General features: G+C 37.8%; 1 protein-coding gene across 4 annotated transcripts in view; it reads right to left on the bottom strand.

Annotated features, from left to right (window-relative positions):
• Nucleotides 1-26,805, bottom strand: part of LOC139937611 (DNA repair protein RAD51 homolog 2-like) — a 289,111-nt gene that overhangs the window by 77,296 nt on the left and 185,010 nt on the right. For all 4 annotated transcript variants that reach the window (XM_071932865.1, XM_071932855.1, XM_071932837.1 and 1 more), the window contains exon 11: nucleotides 4,395-5,407. In XM_071932865.1, the coding sequence (XP_071788966.1) occupies nucleotides 5,313-5,407 (95 nt within the window). In that variant the 3' untranslated portion in view covers nucleotides 4,395-5,312. The remainder of the gene's footprint in view (nucleotides 1-4,394; nucleotides 5,408-26,805) is intronic.

Genomic DNA, 26,805 nt, shown 5'->3' with positions numbered 1-26,805 from the left:
AGAGTCCAAACTGATCAAGTGACCGATCCAACATCGCTTGACAAGAAGAAAAACTGAAAAGCTTACTAAGTTCACAAATTCAAACTGACATACTGGTTTCACAACTCCTTTTACAAACCATGACACCTCATCTAAAGTTTTGAACTCTCTCTTCATAAGTGTCCTCCCAGTCACCAGACGTTTTTAGAACTGGGGTCCAAACTGATGAAGTAACCAATCCAACATGGTGGTTCGTTCTTAAGAAGAAAAAAACCCGGAAAAGCTTACTATGTTCACAAATTCAAACTGACAAACTAGTTTCACAACTCCTTTTTGAAATTCTGACAGCCCATCTAAAGTTAAGAACTCTTCATCAATGTTCTCCAACTCACCAGGCATCCTCAGCACTGGGTCTTAACTGATATAGTAACCAATCCAACATGGGGGTTCATCCTTTAAAAACAAAAACGGAAAAGCTTACAAATTCAAACTGACAAACTAGTTTCACAACTTCTTTTTGAAATCGTGACAGCTCATCTAAATCTCATCACATCAGATTAATGCCATCATCGCCCTCGGGACCATCCAAAGTTGTCAACATTTTTTTCAGGTCCTACCTAAAAGTAATTCTTATTTGAGGACCCCCTCCCTCCCCAAAGAAGTTGTCAAAAATTGCCTTTCAAAACTGTTACATTACACAAAACTTGAACATTAAAGTCATACCTGGTCCCAGACTTTCTTTCTGTCATACTCTTGAATGGACCCCTATTAAAACATAAAGTATTTCCTTTTTTACATTTTCTCTCTAAAGTTTGATCATTTGAGACCAGTTTTCTTGTTTATAAGCTGCCAACACTACACTTGAAACCTTCCATGAGTTCCAATGGATCATTAAAGAGCCAAGGTTTGACATATGCCCCAAGGCAACTTGAACAGTCCTCCCAGAACACATACATGTATTCTAATACAGGTGGTTGCCCACAAACATGGTGACCTCATTCTCCCTGTTCCTAGCCCCTATTTCATCAAGCTGTTGAACTGAAAATACTGCTCAACAATTTTTGTTTGCTAAGCAAAAAATGAGGGAGGCACCAGTTGCAACAATGTAAACTGAATGGAATTTTGGCTGATACCCAGTTCCTGCTAAGCAAGATTTGTCTGTGCTTAGTGGGCGACCTCATTCCCCCTATTCCTGGGCCCAATTTCACGAAGCTGTTCAGCAGAAAATATTGCTTAGCAAGTTTCTTTGCTAAGCAAAAACGAATGGGGTACCAGTTGCAACAATGTAAACATGGAATTATGGCTGGTACCCAGTTTCTGCTAAGCAAGATATGTCTGTGCTTAGCACATTTTGTGCTAGCAGGCTTTATGAAATTGAGCCCAGGTATTGATACAGATGTTCTGAATTACGATTCTGTAAGTACAACCAACCAGGCTTGAAATGGTTGCTCCATCACCACCTAAGGCCACCAGGCATCTATAAACTTGAATGTTGTAAGATTGGTGCCAAGAACAAGTGTAAGCTATTTCATTTATGCCCTAAAGGCTTCAGGGAATCCTCAACATGGCCTCAACCAGGGAAAGCCTGAAAATTCTCTTCATGGTTTCTACTAAAGGTGCCTGTAACGCCTGTTGCTTTCTTAAAGGGTTTTGATACCTTTTGTAGATCAAATTTTTGGCCATGGCATGAATCCCTACTCACTGTGAATGAAGATGTATTTAAAAATTATTACCTGTAAAAGTTTCAGCTTCATTTGTCTTCAAGTTTATGAGAGAGAAAAAAAGGTGAAAATCACAGTGCAAAGTTTTCAGGAGAGTCGGGAAAAAACATGGTGTCCATGCTAAAATATTTTTCGCCTCTAAAATTATTTTAGGAACATTGCCTAACTCATTTCTCTAAAAAACTACAGCACCTCATCAGCAAGTAATGTTCCAAAGGGAAGCTTTCTACCATTATTATCTTCCAACCATGTAAGTTTGATGTAAATCTGTGTTTTGACGTTGTGTTTTTTGTCATACAAAAATTACCCAAACCCTTTAAAGCCATTAGACCCTTTAAAGCCATTAGACCCTTAGACCCTTTAAAGCCATTAGACCCTTTAAAGCCATTAGACCCTTTAAAGCCATTAGACCCTTTCGGTGTTGTCCAAGGCCCACACTTTGTGTACCACAACTTCTATATCAAATAACAAACCTGTGAAAATTTAGGCTCAATCGGTCATCGGAGTCGGGAGAAAACAACGGAAAAACCCACCCTTGTTTCCGCGCATTTCGCCGTGTCATGACATGTGTTTAAAATAAATCCGTAACTCTCGTTAATGAGAATTTATATTGTTTTGCTGTTTTCTCAAAAAGTAAAGCATTTCATGGAATAATATTTCAAGAGAAGTCTTTCACCATTGCCTTCTTTAAACCCTGTAAGTTATTTGTAAATCTGTGATCTTTTCATTTTTTTACTGAACCGAAAGGGTCCAATGGCTTTAAAGAAACCCAACTGATCAATGTGAAACAAGCCTTGCCTTATTTTCAGTTAATGAAGGTATCAATCATCTCAAAAGATATTTCTGTTTGAGGAAGTATCCCTTTATAAATATAGTCTACGGTTATTCCAAAAATCATGAAGCAATTTGAAGACATTCCCTTTAAAACATGTGGTCCAGGTTTAAGGGATATGGTGTCCCCTGTGGACAAGTGAAGGATTATGGTGTAATGTTCCTTCCCATGCTCTTACTCAATACAGGACTGAATTAAGATTAGTTCTGACAGACTGAAGGGGGGGGGGGTTGACTTCTCAAAGGAAAATACAAAATAATAGTGGTTGAAAAACCTTAAGAAACAAAAGAAATGGTATGATTAAGATGATTTTTTGGGGGGGAATAGCACTAAGGTCAGTATTAATGTAGGGCAGAAAGTGAAGAAACCCAGGTCCTCCATGCCCCAAAGTTTATCTGATTAGGGAACTTTGGAACTATCTAAGCCAGGTTCATACTTCCTGCGAATGCGATACAAATGTTGATGTCAATTTACAACGAATACTTTGCATCAGTTGACTTGTGCTGAACTCCTGCGAAACAATCACTGTAAAAAAACAGCACTGTGATGTCGGCATTCTACTTTTACAAGGCTTGCGCAGAAATTCGGCATGTAAGCAGGGAATCGTGATCGTAAGTGCAGATAATGGGCCCTGCTTAGTTTGGCAGAAGATATATCAATTGTCGTCCAAGGATTTCCTGATTGGGGAAACTAAAGTCTACAATGGGAGAGAGGGTTCCATTCAAGGTTTTAAGTATATCCTATTTAAGATAGTTACAATCTCAATGACAATGACCCTAAATGTCGTAGTTAGATGTAATAATAATAACAACAACTAGTTCACAATAACCTTCTCAATGCGCTTAACATTAGTGGCATGGTAACATTCCTTTAATATTTCTAAGCTCCCTGACGAGCATAGCACTCCAAAGGCTTTTTCATACACAATATCAACCTTTAAGCTCTCGCAGGTACCAAGCAATTATAGTAAAGTATCTTGCTCAAGGACACAAGTGTCACGACCGGGATTCGAACCCACACTCCGAAGACTTTACCACCAGAACTTGAATTCAATGCTCTAAACCACTCGCCAAAGACACCCTAGGTTGTAGAAGTAGTGGACAGAAACAGTCAATGTCATCGATTGGGATTCTCTATCACAGCACTGACGTTTATCTTGAATTCGAGTCAAGACAACAACATTTACATCCAACTTGGTGAAGCATTGGGCAACATTTAAGCATGCCAAACTTTGACATGTTTATTATCCTAAAAGATTATACTCAATATGTGGCACCCACTCCTTGAGCAGGACCCTCCCCCTCCCCCACATATGAGTCATACTATTGCACAGCAACAAACTAAGCATGTGAGTCAGAGAGGTTTTTTGTTGCACCCAGTGCAAAAAAATATTTGGCAGAGTGCCCTATTCTGTGCATGGTGACTTTCACAACCTAGTGATAGGAGTCTTGCAGACATCACAGAGACTGGACTGCATTTTTGGGGGAGGGGCTGAGGGGTTGGGCGGAGAGAGTTGGGGGAGGGGGTTGGAAAGGATACATGCCATTTTGGGGGAGGGGGGAGCGAGTTGGAGAGGGGGAGGGAGCTGGGGAGGGGGTTGGAGAGGATACCTGCAATTTCAGGGGAAAGGTACCTGCCATTTCAGAGAAGGTGCAGAGGGAGTTGTGGGCAGGGGTTGGCGGAGGTGTAACCATAAAAGACAATAGTTCCTTTCTCTAGATTTTAACCTTAACAGTGGTTCTAATGATGCTTGTATTGCTTGACGTAAAGATAAATAAAATTATGGGTATTTGATTCCCCCTCCCCCAGATTTAAAGCGATGCAGCATTAAAAAGGGTTCAAGAGAAATCGTTTCAACTCACCTCAACTTCATCAGTAGGTGGGAATGTTTCCACAGAGTCTCATCCTTCAAAACAAATCTTCATTGACCTTTGGTGGGTCATCTTAATATCCTGCCATCATCAGCGCAATCTGTTTCCTTTCTCCAGGGTTGGATAAGCCACTGTGTTTCATTGTTGACCATAATACTGAGGAGGCGGCCACAGGTTCAATTTCACCTAAAAGTTATCTTTCTTCGTATGGATTTCCTCTATATCACACACATAATATCACAGCCAAGACAGTCATAAAACGTCTCCTTAAAAGTGTTGCTGTTTATATTCAGTCTTCTATGTACAAACTAAGCAGCTCTTCATCATCATAAATTTCTTCCGCATTACTTCCTTTAGTGATTTTCTAGCAAAACAAACAAAATCCAACACCCAAACTGTTAAACTAAATGATGGTGTTGTTCCTGATCTCATGTAAAGCAGTCAGCAGTCCGACAGATATCAAACAAAATATGCAGCTGGATTTTGAAGGATTGGGAATTGATTTTATGGTTTGGTGATGACTTTCACAATATGCAGCTTCCAAAGATCCAAAAGAAAATTGTCATTTCACGGAGGACTCATCCCTTACTCTGTACCCAAGCCGTTGAACCCTAAAGATGGCGTTCCTGATCCCATGTTAAGCAGTCCACAGTCCGACAGAATCAAACAAAATATGAAGTTGGACTTTCAATGGTTTGGAAAGGTGTTGCTGATGACTTCCAAGGATAAAAGATATTTTCAGTTCACAAACATCTCATCATGCCTTATCCCGTGAAAAAAAAAAAATAATAAAGCATAGACACGGACCATCTCAAGTGCACACAAAAACAGCACCAAGTCCCTCTCAAATCCTAGAGGTATCCTCCTTTTTCTTGGAATGTGTTCGGGACCTGATGCCAAGCTTCAAAATTATTGAAGTAGAGGCAGAGAAGTCCGGACGCGGATTTTCTGCAAACCGGGATCGGTGCCAAGGTTGACGGTTGGAGGGATGCATTCTCCAGCATCTGTAAAATGAAATTAAAGGATGTTAATTTTGGTTTTACCCTAACACCAATGTTTGTTAGCACTGTACACTCAGTACTTTCCCAGGTCCTGTGAAAACAAACCACAGGCATATTACTCGAGTGGGATTCGAACCCAGGACCGTTGCAATTGTAGAGCAGTGTCTTATTACCAACACTGAGGGAGATGGAAAGACAGTTGGATTGGGATGGAGGTTGATGAGGATGAGATGGGGGGAGGACAGGACCAGGGAATGAAGTATGAGAGGAAAGGAGAATATAAAACTGGAAAGGGAAAACAAAATTAGAGGGTTTCAATTAATGAAAATTAATTGCCACCAAATCAATAAACATTTTTTGTCAATCATTGCTAACCTTTGAACTATTTAAAGAGAGAAAATGGGATGAGAAAAATTATTTTGAAACATGTGTGGATGAAGGGTCATTCAGTTGAGCTTCTCTATCACAAGTTTTATTGTGGCCTCTTTTTATGAAACAAGAGTAAAATGAAAGACACACTACATTACAAATTATCACCCACCATAAAAGTTAGTGCATGAATGTTTGGTGGCATAGTGGTATGTATAGTGCTAAGCATAGAGTATGTGCTAGAAAAAAATACCAATTCAGCACTTTTACTGGTACAGCTTACAGACAAAAATGTATTCTCCGAATTAACAAACTTTCATTTTGTTGGAGCCAGTCATGATTTCAATTCCAGACACACTTCCCACCACAATTTGTATCCAGTCACAAGGATTTCAGAATAAAATACCAGTCAGTGTCAGGTATTTTTTTAGTTGCATGAACACATCTTGTTTTTATTAATTTTGGTTCTTTTTTTTTTTGCTTTTCATTTTCCTAACTATACCAACCTTTGGTTGACATGTGGTTTTCGTATGTTTTCTTTCAAGTGAAATTGGTTTTGAATGTACATTTCCTGATTAATCACTTATTGCTTCATGTGCATCATCGCCTCTTGGGTCCTTGTTGAAGTCACCGTGTGACCATCTTATTTTACCAACATCGTTCCTACCCGAACTTTACTTGTAATAAAAGTCCTTTACTATGATTTGGGCTTCAATTATAGAACAATTTTTGTGTGTGAAATATTTCCCTCTGAAACTAAGACATATTCAAGAAAACTAAATCTGAACCCCCCCCCCCTCAAAAATCCCAATCCCTTAATATAACCCCCCAAAACCCAACAACAAAACACTTATGTTACAGATTTTGTTACAACCCAAATTAAGGACAGTGTGTTTACATGCTGAAAAACGTGCATTGTTCGAATGTTCTGTAAGTGGATAAATAATATATTTGGTGTTGTGTCTCGCTGCAGGCTCTGATCCCTGAAACCACTTGAAGAACATCCACGTACATGACCAAACAAATGTAATGGTCATGTTGCCTGCACATTACAATTTTAATTGTGCATTGTAATCTCAAAAAAATGCTTGGTATATAGTGGGAGTCATTCATGAGCCATTCTTATCTAGCATTGACTAGACAAAACAGGCCAGCCAAACAATGGCATTGCTATGACAGATGCATGGGCGCTAACGCTATACTGATGTTATCTACTCTCTGGACGGTAATGACAGGATATCCTGCCAATTGAGAGCTACATTTTCATAGAAGGGTACATTTACCGGTTGGGGAAGGGCAGATGTCCAGGAAGGAACTGTGCACCAGCTCTTGTCAAAATGCTGGAAAATGTCAACATTGCTGATTTTTAAGACTGAGACCACTGTTCAAATACAGTATGCCTAGATATCTCTCATGTTCTTAGAAACCTTAGACATAACTGATCCAACTTAGTTGGTTTAGTTATAGCTCGATCTATTCCAGTACAACATTTATTCAGGCCTGAGAAGGCACAATACATGTACATCCCTTGAAACATCTCAGCCTGTAGTATGTACCACAATCAGATTCTTCATAATTTTAAAAACAATATTCATTATTATTAATAATATTCATTATTGAAATACATTAAGGTCTGAAGGACCAATGAAGTGTCCAGGCATCCTGCTTCACAAAACTGACTGCTTTAAAAACAAACAGATAACTATAATACTCCAATCCGACTTTCGGTGTGCAGCACCGCCTCCCACACCTTCCACCAATCCGACTTTGGGGAAGGAACCACCCCCCCCCTCTCAAAAAACCCCAACAACAAACAAACTAACAAAAACCTACATATTTAAAGGTGATCGCTTGTGAACTGCTGTCTTTAAAAAACTAGAGTACAAAAAAAGATCAGAATATTAAAAAGGAAAATTGGAAAAAATGCTAATGTTCAAGTTAAAGATATTTGTTTTAGGAGAATGAAGTTTTCACAACCATAACATGATTTGTTTTAAAACTTTTGTCTAAGTAAGGCTGTACATGTTTTTACTAAGAAACCTGAATTCAAAACCATAAAGCAGAAAAACATTTGAAAGTCTTCTCTTTTATGGCTGGATGGAGGAAAGACCAGCCCTAGCCTGTGTGAGGCATCACGAAATGTGTTATGTGACTTTCTTCATTGACAACACTGTAATATTTATGAGCCCACTGTTGGGTGTGTTCACATGAAGCAAAGAATGATTCATGTCTTTCGTTTGGAATTCATTTCAATTATGACTGTGTTCAGTTTCAAATGTCACGGGTCAGCAGAAGTTTTTAGAGCAAGTTGACAGCATCATGGTTTGTCCTTGAGACCTTGCGTAGAAAGTACATAATGTTAACAGATAACCACCAGTCTGTTTTTGACTAGGGCCTCAAATATGACTATACTTATTGGTACAAAGACCTTTTAAAATGAAAGGAAGAAAAAATATTTGGAGAAATTGCAGGACATTGTTAGAAAGGAATGTTTTCCTTATTTTTAAAAGAGTTTGACTTGATTATTATTTAAAAAAATATTCGGTGCTGAACTCTTAGACCAGTGTAGCCACTACACGCCAATATATTACATTATAATTATGCCAGCCAATATGTTACATTACAATTCTGGACACTATTAGTAATTGTCAAAGACTAGTCCTCTTGCTTGGTGTATCTCAACATAGAGGAAGATGATCTCAACATATGCATAAAATAACAAACCTGTAAAAATTTGAGCTCAATTGGTCGTCGAAGTTGTGAGATAATAATGACAGAAAAAACACCCTTGTCACACAAAGTTGTGTGCATTTAGATGGTTGATTTTGAGACCTCAAATTCTAAATCTGAGGTCTCGAAATCAAATTCATGGAAAATTACTTCTTTCTCGAAAACTACATCACTTTAGACGGAGCCGTTTCTCACAATGTTTTATACCATCCAGCTCTCTCCATAACTCGTCACCAAGTGAGGTTTTATGCTAACAGTTATTTTGAGTGATTACCAACAGTGTCCACTGCCTTTAAGGCTTCACAAAATCATCTAGCCTGTGTCACATAACTTCTGCGAGAGCCCAGTATAATAAGGTTTAGGTTAATTTCATGAATTTCCGTGTTTACCCATCTGCCCATGGAGCTATAGCTACATGGTTTACCCATGTAGGATTTCTATCTCCATGGTTTACCACACTGATGTATGTGGCTTTTGGTCTTGAATTTGAACCAACTCCCATTCTATTAAAAAAAGGTATCTGCTTCCAAGTAAAAAACAATCAAAGTTCAGGTTGAGACTGTCTGATCTTATCTCGCAAATCAAATAGTCATCTGGTTTCACTGAAGTAACTTTATATCTCCCCTTTGCTTATGTAATCTTACACCAGTATGAATCAAACCCCACCAAGTGTCAGCCCAAATACCTTTGCAGAAAGTTGTGTTTCTCTAAAAACCTGACATTTCAGCAAGATCTGTTTCACAGTTTTTATTTTATTTTTATAAATCCAAAACACCTATAGTCTGCCTACAGGTATAGTTTAAGGCAGAGGCCGCCCTAAGCTGTGCTGGATAGACATTGCTACTATGAGGAGTGGTACAAGCGTAGGAGATCTGAGAAGAGCAGCGATTGGAAGAGATCAGGTGATGAAGGCGACTCCAGGAGTGCGCCCCCAATATACAATTTTAGGATGAGGCGGCCACGCACAAAGTCTTTGCTGAATGATGATAATCAAAACAACTTAGATTTTGCTGCAGCGACATTATTGAGCTCCTTGCGCTAATCTTGCAGAATTCATAAAGAAAGGACAAATACCAAGCAGATTTAAAGCTGACAAATTTATCTTCATTTGTGGTTTAACACGCCCTTGGATGCAACCCATTTAAAGGCAATAAATAATCATTCTATCATTACTAGTAGTACATTTCATGGGTTGACTATTAACTTCTTAAAGGCAGTGGACACTATTGGAAATTACTTAAAATAATTATCAGCATAAAACCTCACTTGGTAACAAGTAATGGGGAGAGGTTGATATTAAAAAACTTTGTGAGAAACGGCTCCCTCTCAAGTTACAGCGTTTTCAAGAAAGAAGTAATTTTCCACAGATTTGATTTCGAGACCTCAGATTTAGAATTTGAGGTCTCGAAATCAAGGATCTGAAAGCACATAACTTCGTGTGACAAGGGTAACATTTTCTTCAATAGTTATCTCGCAACTACGACGACCAATTGCGCTCAAATTTTCACAGGTTTGTTATTTTATGCATGTGTTGAGATACACCAAGTTAGAAGACTGGTCTTTGACACGACCAATAGTGTCCAATGTCTTTAATAGGCAATAAATACTTTGGGTTTTGGAATTGATTGATTGATTAATCTTATAAAGCCTAAGGCCCCTATACAATAGAATGTTTGAAAATACAATTTCCAATGGTGGTAGTGCTTTTGAGATATCACAAAATATCTGGAGCGGTTATGTCAAGTAGGAAGAATACCTCGTCGTAATTGGAACTCACAATCTTAAAAACGTTTCACATATTGAAAATGTTTGTAATCTCTTTCTCTCTAAACCTAAATTCCTTAAGGTATTAATCATTTCTCATACTTTATCAACAGCTACATAGCTTCTTACCAAGCAGGATTTTATAGTACTTTTTTGAGTAAATACCAAAATTATACCTCCATTTACTGAAGTTATTAACTGACAAGTTCAAACACATACCACAGGACAACTCATCTGCCCATGAGCATCCCATCATTGTGAAAAGGGCTCTCAATGCTCACCTCTAGTTTAAATTACAGTTTTGCAGTGATCAGAAGTTTTCAAAAGTTTTACTTCTGATGCTCCGCTTGAGAATTTTGTGAGAAACATGACCAAGTTTTCATCTGGCTACAATCAACCACTGTCAACTGTGTGCAGACGCTGATGATGAGGAAAACAAATTTGATGTCATGTGGTCTATGGCAACAGTTGGGGACTCCCACCTTGCCAGAGGGGGAAACATTTGATACCTCGCACAGCATGCATGGAGGGGCAACTAATGACACCCCTCGAAGCAACTGTGGTCTCAACCTTATCCATACAAATGTATAAAATGAAAGTCATTCCATTAAAGGAATTGGCATTTGTGTTCACTGTTATCTGAAGACATCTTGAAAAGTATGAAACTTTGTAGAGAAGTGAATTCCTTCCTATCTGCAGTGCTAGATTTTAATAATCATTGTACAAATAACTACCTCCAAACTTTTCAGACTTTTTAAGAAAGTATACAAAAATGTTTTATCACACACGAAGTTTTTTATATAAAAATAATAATATTAATATCCTATAGCATCAAGGTCTTATTGTCCATGATGAATTTGATGTCAGAAGTGATACAAAATGTTTGAGGTTACCTCACACGGTAAAGAATCTGGAGCATAGGCCCATACAATTGCAGACCTTGGTTTTTTTTTTTTCAAGCATCTTAAACAACAACAGCTCCATTTTACTTTAAGAAAGCCAACACTTCTCCCAAAAGAGGTTATTGTTGTACCATGGAGGAGACGTTGCACTCTCCCAAAACATTGAAGGCACATGAAGTTACTTCCAATCATCTACAAAAAAAGTCGTCAAAAGTAACCAAAACTCAATTATGGTTCTGAAAAATTTCAATGGGTCCAGACACACAAATTGCAAATTGATGTCTGCAATTAGCACAGTTCCCAAAACATGTACACAAACACCATCCTTGCCCCTATTTTTGTTAAAATGATTTAAGAGTTGCTTGGATTAAACCAACATGACCACTTATTACCAGCCTTCAAGAATGAAAAGCTGATTACAGTCCATAGGGTCTATAGAGCGATAGAGCTAACAGAGGAGAGTAGTTACCATAGCCTCTAAAAATCTCTCAGCAAGTTCTCTATAAAGAAAACATGCCTTCCCTTTTTACACAAGGTCATAAAAGTCAGAGTCAATTTTATTCACATCATCTGGTCATGACTTGATAATGATACCTAAACAGGTTGTGTTGCTATATTAACATATGTTAATGCAATCACTGAGAAAAAAACTACCCACTCCTCTGTGATGATTTCAAAGTTACAACCAACGTCATTTGGTTTTAGCCGTACACCAACGTACACCAACGTGTACACTCAGATGGGATATGTCTGTGAATGTTGTTCACAGGACTTATGGGAAAGTACAGTGCTACCTATACACTTTGTAAAAAACCAAATGATATTCTTTTGTATCTATGATGCAAATTTAACATAGCATTAAAATCATAGCTGTTGCAGAGACTTTTACAGTTAAAGGCAGTGGACACTATTGGTAATTACTCAAAATAATTATTCGCATAAAACCTTTCTTGGTGACAAGTAATGGGAAGAGGTTGGTGGTATAAAACATTGTGAGAAACGGCTCCCTCTGAAGTGCCTTAGTTTTGGAGAAAGAAGTAATTTTCCACGAATTTGATTTCAAGACCTCAAATTTATAACTTAAGGTCTCAAAATCAACCATCTAAACACACAACTTCGTGTGACAAGGGTGTTTTCTTCTTTCATTATTATCTCGCAACTTTGATGACCGATTGAGCTCAAATTTTCACAGGTTTGTTTTTTTATGGATATGTTGAGATAAACCAACTGTGAAGGCTAGTCTTTGACAATTACCAATAGTGTCCACTGCCTTTAAATGAAGCAGTGTTGGTAGTTACTGTGGTGTGAGCACCATAGAGGTAGAAACTAGCATTTTTGGTGCTTTCAATTTTAAAGAAAAGTGAGTCCTGAAGCAATTTTTCGAATAAGACTACCCCTATAAAAGTCCTACATACCAAAAGATGTCACTCTTCGTAGCATTTTTGCTTCCAAAGGTCTGAAAACCTCTTGCAAACATTATTTGCGAGGGCTTATTGAGTCGTTATACTTTGAATGGAATGAAAAGGTTTTTTTATTATAGAAAAACCAATACTGCGTCTTTCCTTTAAACTGCCCATTATGTTCATTGGTGGAAACCATGGTCCATGGTATGATAACAAGCCCCTCTCGCTCTACCATTGAAATTCCTTCAAACTAAATTAAAGGGGAAACCACATCCAATATCTGTTTCTTCTGGGAGCCACTAACCCCCATGGGAGAATCCCTAGGCAAGCCAACAGGTGGTCTAACTCTGGCATATCCAGTGACCAATAACAATAAATTAGCTGCAAATTGGCACAGAAAATCATATAGTGTGGAATCTCAGGTCTGGTCCTTGCTCTCTATAAACAGACTGAATTCAATGCTAGACTTCATTTCAGTCTCTCTCCCTCATACAGCATTTGACAAGAAGGTATTTCACTGGCACAGACCAGGCTTGGCTCTTGGACAAAAGAAGGAACATTTTCTGACCAACATGGTGTAGGTTTTAATAGACTTTTTGGAATCAGACTTTATAGAAGGAAGAACAGATAGCGCTGACATACCTGTGGCTAGTCTTAAAAGAACAGGACATTCTTACATTACTAATTATAACAAGCCGCTGCTTCTCAATACCAAGCCTGAAGCATTCATGAGCAGAAACAACTGCTGTTATGGAAGAGAGGAATTTGTTTGTAGGTTACGGATTTACAACAAGCAATTGTGATCTGGTTTATTTGGGATACTATCTAAAAAACAACTCTTGTATTCCATTGTGGAAAGTAGAGTGTTATAAACAACATTGTCTTACACCAAGACAAAACAGTGTCACAACATGGAGGAAGAAACACACACTGGATGTCTCTTTTAAACACTTAAAACCCACTTCAGTCTTGGTGCAAGACACTGTTATTCACTATCACAATCACAATCTGGCCCCCCCCCCCCTTTTTCAAAGTTTGTTGGAAAATTTCCGGATCATCCACACCACACTACCCAAACATTACTATCCCACGATGGCGCTGTTGGCATCCTAACACCACACTCTTGCTGGCGGAATCGCACCAAACAGAAAACGCCCTCTATTGGTGGAATAGTCGTGAATTGTGTAGCGTTGAGTGTACTACGGGGCCTAGGGTATTATCATACTGTAAAGCAACGTTCATACACTCTTTTCAATTTTTTTATTGGGGGCGATTGACAAGACTCATTGAAAGTCTACTTCTTGAAGATTTCCTGAGTATAACTTCCAGTGAAGTTCATGTCCTGTGGGGGCGTACAAACGACACATGTCGATGCCGCACTCAATTGTTCTGCTTTATGTTTAAACACCTTGAACTATTTGATGACGTTCACTTCTAACTGCATCCACAACACATTATTATTAACAGGGTTTCTAAACACAAACATACCTGCAAAATGCCATTGGATGGTAATCCCAACATTTTTATTTTGGTTTTTAGAGTGGGGGAGGAAGGGGGTGTACACCCACTATGATTCCAAATTCGACTTACAGTAACATCCGGAACAAGTGGTATATGTAAACAGGGTACCGAAACACAAATGTGCATAACGACATTTGATGGATATTGTTTTTACCCATACACCGATGTGTGTTAGCACTGTATACTCAGTACTTTCCCCGAGTCCTGTGAAAAAATATCACAGGCATATTATTCGGGTGTGTTTGGAACCAACGACCCTTGCAATTCTAGAGCAGTGTCTTACCAACTAGACTACCGAGATTGCCTGGTAGCTAGAGGCAGCTCGAATCCTATGTTTTGGCAGCGGGTACCGCACCGATATATATAACACACATCGGTGTATGGGTAAAAAACAAAACAATATTCTTTATCCCCGATGAAAATTTAACATCTTTTATATGACATTTGATGGTTTCTCAACTATTTGTTGGTTTGTTTTTAGAGTGGGGGGAAGGGGGTTTAAAAGTACCTGTCTCTTTAGGTCCCTCTGATCCTGCAATTTGCAAAAACAAATTTCCTTTTCCAAGTCTTTACTCTAAAAACAGGCTTAGGTATCACTAGCAAAATTCATTTGTAAATAAAGCCCTCAGTGTTTCCAAAGTTCTGTTTCATTGATTTGGAAAACCACTTCAACTGAATGCCACCATCACACTTTTTGAGTGATGCGACATGAAACAGTCGTAGTGTGTCTGTCCTGTCCAATAGTTGATTTAATTTGATGGTCTCTGATGAATGATAGTGAAGGTAGTTACTCTGGGGTTCCTGAAGGAAATCAAAGTGGGAAACGAGAACGAGTTGCTGAGGCAACGGTTCCCCTTGGATCAGTCCCCCACCCCCAGGGGATATCTCCCCAGGGTGACATTGCCTGTGATGTATGACCATGAATTGGCCCTGGCAAGAGCACTACCAGTGGAGGAATGTATAGTTTAAGTATTCACTATGGTACAGCACGGGTACAGCTGCAACTGTTGGATTCAGTCAAGTCTGGAAAATGAAAAATACCCTAAAATGCAACTTCTTTAATAGGTGCGAATTTGTCTCCAATCTAGTGGCATTGGAAATCTATTACCAGAGAAGGTTGAGACTTCATGTAATTAACCAATATCGAAAATTGATTTACTCAGATATTTTTTGGGGGAACCAACAGTTAGTAAAAAAGGCACCAACCAGAAGTGTGTACGTGCTTCAAAACATGTTACAAAAAAAGTGGTCCCCTTGTGGTTACGGCCAATAACTTGACAAAAAGTGATCAATAAAAAAACTTTGCTTACATTTGGAAATGCTTTAAAGGCTAATGATCTACTTTCAGATTTATTATTGTCTCTACGCACATCTCACAACTTATCAAATTTGACAACATGTCAGACTGAATGACTTATCAGGATGTTCAGAGGCCTATACAATGATACAACTTTAAGTACGCTTTAAGATAACTTCCTCTGCACCTAACGCCCCCTTTCAAGCGAGGAGATAATAATTGGCTCAAATATTTGATATGATCCTCTACTCTATTAACAGCTTCAATACGCCCACCTGTTACATCTATGTTTGGATGAATTGACATGACATTGGAGTTCCGAAGTTGTTTGTTTTGTTTGCACAGTGGCTGGTTGATTTAAACCTTCTCTAAAATCGTTCACTCTAATAAGTCATTAGGGGCCTTATATTATGTCAAATGTTGTGAATGTAAACATGTACATGTACATGTACATGTACATGTATATTTAACAGATGTATAGGACCTACCTACATGTACACATACCTGCTGTACTAGTCTTGGTTCCAAGAAACTGGTGTTTGCGCAAACACAACAACCAACATACAGATATTTGTGCACAAACAAACAAACAAACATAGAGGGCGCCATCCGGATCTGGGGAAGAGAATTACAAAGCGCCCTCTATGATTATTCATTACAAACTTACAGTGGGGGGTGTACATTTACATAAGTAGATCTGAACATTGATTGCATGTGATGAGTGCAAAACACCATGATCTTGGAACCAAGACTAATGCTGTCACTGCATTGGCTCCTTTAAACTTTAAAGACAATGGACACTATTGGTAATTGTCAAAGACTAGTCTTCACAGTTTGTGTATCTCAACATATGCATAACCTAACAAACCTGTGAAAATTTGAGCTCAATCGGTCATCGAACTTGCGAGATAATAATGAAAGGAAAAAACACCCTTGTCACACAGAAGTTGTGTGCGTTTAGATGGTTGATTTCGAGACCTCAAGTTCTAAATCCGAGGTCTTCGTGGAATATTACTTCTTTCTCGAAAACTATGGCACTTCAGAGGGAGCCGTTTCTCACAATGTTTTATACCATCAACCTCTCCCCATTACTCATCACCAAGAAAGGTTTTTTGCTAGTAATTACTTTGAGTAATTAGTAATTACCAATAGTGTCCACTGCCTTTAAAGGAACGTTACAGAGTTGGTAAGAAACAAAAACCGTGAAGATCATAGATTTACATAAAACTTACACGGTCTAATGATGATAATAGTAGAAAACATCCCTTGAAATATTTCTGTCTGAAATGTCATATTTGATGATAAATAAATAATCTAGTTTCGCGTTTGGAGTTTATTGCTCAGTGAGCGTTTTATTCATTTTTGTTTTGGCATCAATGCAATGCAAAATTTGTAATAGGTTTTTCACTATTCTCTCGTGACCCAGATGGCCGAATGATCTCAAACTTCTACAGGTTTGTCAGTTTATGTATATGGTGGATCACATAATGTGCTTACACTGCCAGCCAGCAACTTTTTTACTAGCAAAACCAATTCTGTAATGTTCCTTTAAGTAGAAACTTGCATATAGAAAGGAAAAGGAAGTTATCACCCCCATCCCAACAAAACTTTAAGCCACACCTTTTTTCTATTTTAGGCGACTCCCACATTGTGGTGATTGACAACTGCTAGAGAAACAAGGCACCCCAGCCAGATGGTGAAATATGACACTTTCAGGTACTACCTCTGGAATGAAGTGAAGTGAGATTTTTGGGGCAGAGGGTCCATATGGGATAACCATAATAACATGGTGGTTCATATTTCAAATAGGAGATATCTCTGGGTTTTCCTAGGGGGGGGGGGGAGTGTGGGGGAAGAAATGTGCACAAAAATGTCTTTACTCTGATACAGTTTTGAATAGACAACTACCTGAAATCACTACAAAGTTTGAAAAAGGGGACTCAAATTTGCTGGGCATCCCAAGAGAAGCTATCAGATTTGGTGCTGTGGAAAGATGAGCAGAGTAAGGCATGAGATCATGAGATGAGCAGAGTAAGGCCTGAGTAGGATTTGAAACTTTGTATGGTGGGAATACGATATAGAAAGGTTTGCGGCAGCACTATGTAATGACTATCTCTAATGAGTGGTTCTGAAAAGAACCTTTGGTTTCAACTTTCAAGAGTTGAAACCAACAGTTCTTTTCAGAACCACCCCAACTCATTAGATCATTACATGGTGTTACCGCAAACCTTTCTACAGAGTAAGGCCTGTCAATACATACATCAACTTCTACCTCCATGCATCAACCAACTATGTGAAGAGTCCAACCTGACCTATGAGGGCATAGGCAATTGCATGCTGGACAGGAACATCACGCAAAACCATCACAAATGTCTGATTGAAGCCGTTTAGAATGAATGAATAACTTTATGAAATCCAAAGCATAGTTTTCACATTCGGTTGCTGCTCAACAGTCTCTTGATAAACATAGGCATGATATATTTGGTTCTCGGAAAATGTAGGAATATTTTAGTTATCGAGTTCAAGGGCTGACCTACATGTATGGCTTATTATAAACATTTCAGGCTATTTAAAGGCAGTGGACACTATTGGTAATTATTACTCATAAAAATTATTAGCATAAAACCTTACTTGGTAACGAGTAATGGGGAGAGGTAGATGGTATCAAACAATGTGAGAAACGGCTCCCTCTGAAGTGCCATAGTTTTTGAGAAAGAAGTAATTTTCCACAAATTTGATTTCGAGACCTCACAGATTTAGAACTTGAGGTCTCGAAATCAACCATCTAAACGCACACAACTTCAAGTAACAAGGGTGTTTTTTCTTTCATTATTATCTCGCATTTGCGATGACCAATTGAGCTCAAATTTTCACAGGTTTGTTATTTTATGCATATGTTGAGATACACCAACAGTGAAGACTAGTCTTTACCAATTACCAATAGTGTCCACTGCCTCTAATCACAATCTTTTCAGATTTTTCACAGGGCAAAAAACAAATTGGAAAAGCAGGAAGACTATCATGCCTGCTAACTTTTGGATTTCTTTTTCTTCTGTTGTACTGTTGTAATTTTGCTTTTGGCTGTTGGTTTATGTAGTGGTATCTTTTATCACTTTCTACCTCTGACCCCGTTCGAATCCCACTGCGGGCACGACAGGGATTCGGTTTTCAGTCCCTACCTGACTAGCTGCGTGTGTTCCCCCTGGAACATTTCTCTAGGGTTTTCCTCCCACATCTAAAAGTGAAACTTCCTGCCTTGTCTTCTCTCCATGGAATTATTGGCTAAGTACAGTGATCTGAAAGTCCTTGGCTTCACAATCAGAATAATCAACGTAATAAAAAGTTCTAAAGTCACCTGGAAATATATTTTTTTCTTCTTCAAACATTACAGTGTATGTTTATAAACAATAAAATAATTTTTTGAGTAATTGTTTGTATAGATTTATATGTTTAAAAAAAAATAGATAAAGTCACTGGTTGCTCACCAAGCAAATAGCCAGGGCAAAAGAGCAGACACTACAACACAAGAACACCAACAACAAACCACGAGACAAAGACAAGGTCAACAGTAAATGGTGTTCGAAGCTTTGCATTGTTTGGAGAACAACGTCAACAGTACAACATTAATGTGAACTGTACAACAAGTCAGCTTATAAAACAATAATTTGCAAGGCTAATCATCCTCACTACCAGGGGTGCTTAATTGGTTGAGCCCCTGGCATGTTAAGGCGCCTTTAAGCAGCCAGCCACCAGTCCCAACATGACCACAAAGAAAAGCCAGAGATCAAATGTTTCATTATTTTTCCAGAAAACGGAAAACCAGAAGGCCCAGAAAAAAAACCTTTGTGGCGTAGGAGAAAACCAACGCACTATTGGCACATGTCTCAAGCCAGGAATCAAGCCACGGGCAAAACTGCTGAGAGGCAAGCGCTTTTCTGCACTTAGGTAGCCACACATGCCACCCAAATGTAGAGAATTGTGTTTGGTTTGAGTGATTTCACCAACTTCACTATCAACAGATTTCAGGTTGAATTACTGCGGGAGGAAAGGGAAATACTTTACCTTTACCCTGTGAATAGAATTACTGTCTTCATGGTCACTTCATGGACTCATTGATCCTGAGAGAATCTGCTGTGACCACTAATCCAATGACTTCACAAGACACAGCAGGTGTGTGGAAATGCTACATACCAATGGTAAGTGACCAGCAGAGGCCACCAGGGACACCAGTTAAGTGACCACAAGCTTGATTGGCAGTGGTGTTGTCATCAACCACAGACCTCCAACACCCATGACCACTTGACCCACGCAAGAGTCCCACTCTCTGACTTAGACAGAAACTGCTGGGGTGTTTCACAATCACAGGGGTCAATGTTTTTGCATTGACGTCCTAATTATACAACTTTGATCATGGTATTTATGAAACAATCTTGAATGTGTTGCTTTTCGTGGCTGCTGGCCCAGATCTGTAACCTTTGTCTTTATTGTACATTTGCTTGTGGCAACAATTCTGAATTGTTTTTGTATGTCTGTAGCCTTTAAATAAATGTGGCTGTTTTTATTTTTTTAATAATGCTCTTAAAGCCATTGGACACTTAATGAGCAGAACAAAAAGTTCACAGATTAACAAATAACTTACAGGGTTTACAGAAGGTAATGGTGAAAGACTCCCCTTGAAATATTATTCCATGAAATGCTTTACTTTTTGAGAAACAGTTAAACCAAATATCAATTCTCGATATCGAGAATAATGGATTTATTAAACACATGTCATGACACGGCGAAAAGTGCGGAAACAAGGGTGGGTTTTCCCATTATTTTCTCCTGACCCCGATGACCGATGGAGCCTCAATTTTCACAGGTTTGTTATTTTATATATAAGTTGTGATACACGAAGTGTTGGCCTTTGGACAATACTGTTTACCGATGTTGTGCGATTGCTTTAATAATTTAGTTATATATGTTTTTATAATGTTGCTGTTTGTTTGTAGCTGCTGGGCACTAGTTCACTGAGAGGTCTCCCCAAGAAAAAAAGAAGTAACATTACAGTAAAGAATATTCACTGAAACTGATTGTTTTTAATGTGGCGAGTGCATTGATAATGATAATAATAAAAGGCATTTTATAGAGCGCTCTTACACATAGTACCACAGCGCTTTACAAGAAACAGTTCAATGAGCAAATAATTAAAGGCATTCATTTAACTATTTAATTAATTTGTTTGTTATCAATATTCTTATATTTCTGTGCTACTTCCTGTTACTTACTTACTCAGCTGTGCCTGGTATATGTTAAAAGTATTTACTGGAACATCTTATTAGTGTGTTTATTTGATGTATGATATTGTTGAATAAACGGAGTAACATAACTCCACATCAAGAGAAACAAAAAATTTAAGGCAATAATAACGGGAAAGACAGTTAGTCCTTAGCAATGAATCATTGAACAAGAAAGTTTTGATGATACACCTTCTTAGTAGGAAAATAACTTCTTAAAACCGAGGTAGAATTTACAAAGAAATATTGAGACAAAACAGAAACACTTTTTTTTGTTGCCACTTTTAAAGTTGGAAAAAACTTTATCAAGAAAAATTTCAACCACGCAGTGTCTATCTTCAACCCTCATGCAACAGTCCTGAACAACACAGGAACACTCTCACATTGAACCTCTCTCCACCCACAGACCCTCTGCTGTCAATGTGGTCCAAACATGGGGGTGGATATTACATCAAGACCAGGGTCCCAAACCACAATCATTACCCAATCCAGGGAAGCTTACTACACAGGAGATCCTGCTTCTGTGGCTTGCTGAGGAACTCCACCACATTGTGTGGGGGTTAGAATAGAGTACAATGCCCTACAATAACATTTACTTTACTTGGAAATACTTCCTTTCGAACCCACTGAAGTGGTATCCACCAGTCACAGGTTGGGATTTCTGGGATAATGAGAAGGTGTGAGGCTCACCCTTCCATGTGACATCTCACCTGAGGTTACTGGCTGGAAATCAAAATGCCTTATTAAAATAGTGCAAACAATAGTTAATGGCCTGTCGTTTCGCCCCTGGCCTTCGAGAAAGACTTTGCTAGGGTCCTAACATCAGGCCACAACTGTTTGCATTTTTTTTCTCTTGAAGGCCACGGTCAAAACATCAGTCCATTACCTTTTTTTTGCACTTGTTACCAAAGGTCCTTTTGGTTGGTAAGCAGTTAAGACACAGCTAATTCTATTTTCTCATTAAAATAACGAGACACATATGGACATGATAAATTGTGTTTCCCTCAGTCTGTCATTTTGTTTTTTTGTTTTTTTAATACAAGTTAACATGCCTTTTCAGTGGAAAATAAAACTCCATAATTGATTGTAATCATAGTTTCGATTCCATTCTAATCCTATATCGCAAACCGATTCATTTTATGGGCAATAAAACAATAAAAACAGACCCAATGATTTTTAAACCATTTCAAAACTCAACTATTGTTTACTTGTCAAAGAAAGAACCAGGTGGACTGCATTGCTGACCTTTCATTATTTTTTTGTCTATCGATGTTTTATTTGAGTGTCATATTTTTAACTAAATGATTGTTCTACTCTTGTGTGCCAATGAAAACTAAATTTTGGTATTTTTATAAAGCGGCAATCAATTCCTAAATTTTTAAGTCTTATGGTTGGTGATTTTAATTTGAGATACATGACTGTCAGAAACATTTATCAGATTGTGTATCAAAATTAAGAATTATTCTTTCTGCGTGGACTACATCGGTTTGGATTTTTTTGCGATATATTAAAAATGCTTCCACCTTTTGAAATTAAATTTTCACAGGTTTTTATCTACATTTATATTTGATGAAAAGAATTCTAACAACCAAAGGTAAATGTTTCCTCTTAAAGGGTTTGGGTAAAGCTTGTACCGGTTCAACACAAAACAAAGTGTCCACAGCTTTGCATTCAACTTACACGTAGGCTTGGAGATAATGATGATAGAAAGCTTCCCTTTAAATCCTACTTGCTAACAGATGCTGTAGAGAAATGAGTAAACCAATTTCTTGAAAATAACTTTCAACTCGGGAGACTACAAAATTTATTTTAGCATATACAACGTATTTATTGAGACTCTCCTGAAAACATTGCTCTGTGATTTTCACTTTTTCTTCTCAAAAAACTGATGCTGAAATTTCTATTCATACATCTCCATAGCGAGTAGGGATTCATGTCATCATGGCGAAAAATTGTTCTACAAAACCCTTTAAAAGAGATTGGTTGTATTTCTTCCTCTATCAGGTTGCATGGTGTTTCTTGAAAAGCTAAAGTGAATGAATGAACTCTTTCAATAAACCAACCATGTGTCGGACTATAAACCATCTGATGACTCTCTGGTAATTTCTGCCCACGATAGGATTTTTACTTTACATCAGGTTTCCGTACAGGTGATTGTTACCAGACGCTGCAAAGCTGTCCCAGCACTTAGAGACCACAGGAACATGTTCAATCACAACAACCATGTTGATGAATGGGACACCTACCCCAATTCTCATGACCTCTAAAGAAGGGGGGGGGGGTGATTTGGGAGGTACAAGATGTGTCTCCTCCATGATTTTACCATACACAAGTTGGGAAACTCAATCTGATTAAAAAGCTATATGTTTTTTAAGATATTACACCAAATCTAGGTTCTACTGGTTGTACCCACAAACACTGGAAGAAGTGAGACAAAGAGTCCTTTTCCCACTAGCTAGAGAAATTTCCAATGAAATTTCTCAAGAAATTCCTAAGAAAGTTTGACTGGAGTGTGGGTTCGAATTCCGGTCATGACACTTGAACAAGTTACTTTACTATAATTGCTTCTCTTCACCCAGGGGTATAAATGGGTAATCGCGAGGGTAGAGGTTGATGGTGTGAACGAAAACGACTTCGGCGTGCCACAGCAGCTCTGGGCTGTATACTACCTATACAGGGCGCCGAGAAAGATTAAACTAGAGGTATGTTATTGCCCAATGACAAAGGGGACTAATGTTAAGTGCATTGATACGGTTTATTGTGAAATAATAAGAATTTATTATTATTATTATTATTATTATTAATATAATTATTATTATTTTTGACCTTTTTCACAAACAAATAAATAAATTTCACTCAAAATGTAAAAGTTCCAATCCCTATCAACGCTAATCTACACCTTTTTTGTAATTGTCATGCCACGTGAATTTCCCCAGTGGGACAGTACACTGCAATTAACAGGGTGTCCATTTGACACCATGGGTGTTGTCACATATAGACGATGTGACCTCTGACGTCACACGAAAACCATAACATGATTCGCGCGCATATCGCCGGGCAAAACCTTCGTGTTTTGGCAGCCAGCTAGAAAGTGTACGCAATCTTACTATGACTACGCAACTCTTTGCCCGGCAAAACATGACGTAAAAAGTGTTTTGTCAACAGAGGGCGGTTTGAATGTAAACATAGGTCACATCGTCTATAGATACCCTACATCAAAGCATGGAATTCTACCTCCTTGATCTAAGTGTAATAAGTCCTAATTACCAATGTGGAACAAGAAGTAAGTGTAGTTAAATTGAAATATATAGGTTCACATTCCCTATTTCTCTTTATCTGACTGATGACACTCACAGATAGGCTCAGAGCCCACTACTCTTGCCAGTGCCTGCATGGACTTATGACCCGCATGGGAAACAGTCATTTGAAGAATTACAATGATAGAGTCCTAATAAAAGGGCTCTGAACTGTATTTCATGGACTTATAATAATAATAAATAAATAAATAAAAAATTTAAAAAAATACATCAAAAAGCTGTTTATTTGTTTATATTGTAAATCTACTGTTTTTTTGTCTTCTCTGTTTTTGGAGGTTTTGAGTAAATAAATAAATATGTAAATAAAAGCGTCCAACTGTTGCTTCCATACAAAAACATGGTAGTGTCCTAATAAAAGGGCTACGAACTGTGTTCATGGTTTTTTTCTACAGCAAAAGCGTCTCTGAGCATGCAGGCCTTCAGGTTGATTCTCTGAAAAATCACAGAAAGTTATTAAAGGAACACGTTGCCTTGGATCGGACGAGTTGGACTTTAAAAAGCGTTTGTAACCGTTTTTCAAATAAAATGCATATGGTTGGAAAGATGTTTTAAAAGTAGAATACAATGATCCACACAAACATGCCTCGAAATTGTGTGGTTTGCCTTTTACTGTGCGAAGTAACACGGTCGGCCATTTATCCATAAACGGCCGACTGTGGTAGTCGATGAGGTAAATGGAAAACCGTGCAATTTGGAGGCATGTTTGTGTGGATCATTGTATTCTACTTAAAATTACAACATCTTTCTACCCATTATAACAAATGGTTACAAACGCTTTGCAAAGACCACTTCGACCGATTCAAGGCAATGTGTTCCTTTAAAGTGTATCCATTTGCCTGGGGGTGTGTTCCACTCTAGTGAACAATGCAAACATTAAAAAAAAAAAATTGGAATGTGTATGGGAACAAAAGCTGTTTGCAATGTTGCGACATTCAGAGACTGAAACAGACTGTAACACATCCCTGGCCCATTGTATAGCTCTGGTCATTGAAAACTAATCACGTTTTTATCACACACCCAGACTTGGTGTAAAGAAATCATTGAGTCATGTAAAGTGTATACTTTACTACGCTGAAGTACATTAGGGTTGAAGATGATGAATAATGGATTCACACAAATGTCATGCATTCATTTTCAGAGTGTTTTTCCAGTAGTTTTCCTCCGAATTTTTTCTTTTTTTTCGTTTCAAGATGACTTCATTTAACAATACTTTCTGAATGGAAAATTTAAATTACTTTTACTTATTCATTTTTGCAATACTTTCAAGGAAGTTATTCCAGTATTTTTTCTTCAGTATTTTTCCTCAGATTTTTTTTATTTTTCCAAGATGACAACATTTTACCATCGGTAAAAACACACACTGGACACTATGGGTAATTGTCAAATACCGATCTTCCCAATTTTTGTATCTCAACATATACATAAAATAACAAACCTGTGAAAATTTGAGCTCAATTGGTTTTCAAAGTTACGAGATATGAATGAAATAAAAAACACTGTTGTCACGCAAAGATGTGCCTTTAAGATGCTTGGTTACGAGACCTCAGATTCTAAATCAGAGGTCTCGAAATAAAATTCGTGGAAAATTACTTCTTTCTCGAAAACTACTCCACTTCAGAGGGAGCCGTTTCTCACAATGTTTTATACTATCAACAGCTCCCCATTACTTGTTACCAAGTAAGGTTTTATGCTAATAATTATTTTGAGTAATTACCAATAGTGTCCACTGCCTTTCAATCAATTTTTACTTCATTTTAGTTAATTTTTGTCCCTAAAATTTAACTGAAATTGAATTGTTCAACAACTGGCCGCAGTTATTTCAATAGTTATCCATTAAATTCAATTCATGTTAATTAAAACATGAATTGAATTGAATTGAATGGAATTGAATTGTTTTATTTGTCACTGTCAGGTAAAATTTAAATTCCAATTGTACATCAACAGTAAAAAATTAACAAAAATGGCCACCACTGTAGTACATGTATAATAACACATAAGCCCACATTATTTTGGCTGAAGAAGAATCGTTGCTGACTTTTAATCTGTTGCTGACTTTTAAGTCAGCAACAGATTCTTCTTCACCAAAAAAAGTATGAGCATGGGTCAGCCAGGTGAGATTATATTGGGTCAAGATCACAGCTCATTTCCTTTTTTTTACAACTAAAATAAACACAGACGGAATGTTTCTTCCAGTAACTTTCTCCACTACGTAAAAAAACAAAACGCTTTCAAACACATTCAAATTATTGTGCCAGAAGAAGTTACGCGTTGTATCTTTATGTAATCAAATCAGGAAGGAAAAGATTGTCATAACTTGGCCATGTTAATTCCTTAGAGGAAAAATACAACATTCTTGTACTCCAGCTGAGAATACATTTCCTAGAACAACTGCCTTGTTTTGATTGACACATCCTACTATACTGGTGGTTTTCTATTTTGAAGAAAACCACATGCTGTCTTCATAAATCACTCAGGGGCTCCCCTCTCCAGTTTTAAATTACACATTATGAGCTCAGTAATTGGATTATTTCATGATTATAGGCGGCCAAATAGGGCTGAGGTTTACAGGGAATTTAAATCAATTGCTTTTTACATGCTTTTTTTAATGTCAAAATCATTACTTTGCTGCTGCAGCTGTTTTATGACCTTACCATACCCTCCCCCCTGAAAAATAAGAAAAGAAAATAACATGAAGAAAATAAATGGAAAACACCGCAAATTAATAAACCAATCTAGAATGTTATTAAGTTATTGGAAGCCACAAGTGTTTGGTTTTTATCTGGTCATGCACTGACTATGATTAGGTCGAAGGTCATCAAAAC

This window comes from Asterias amurensis, chromosome 1, assembly GCF_032118995.1.
Source record: "Asterias amurensis chromosome 1, ASM3211899v1".
NCBI classification, from domain to species: domain Eukaryota; kingdom Metazoa; phylum Echinodermata; class Asteroidea; order Forcipulatida; family Asteriidae; genus Asterias; species Asterias amurensis.
The sequence above is the reverse complement of the archived record's forward strand: the minus strand, read 5'-3'. Positions and strand labels throughout refer to the sequence as shown.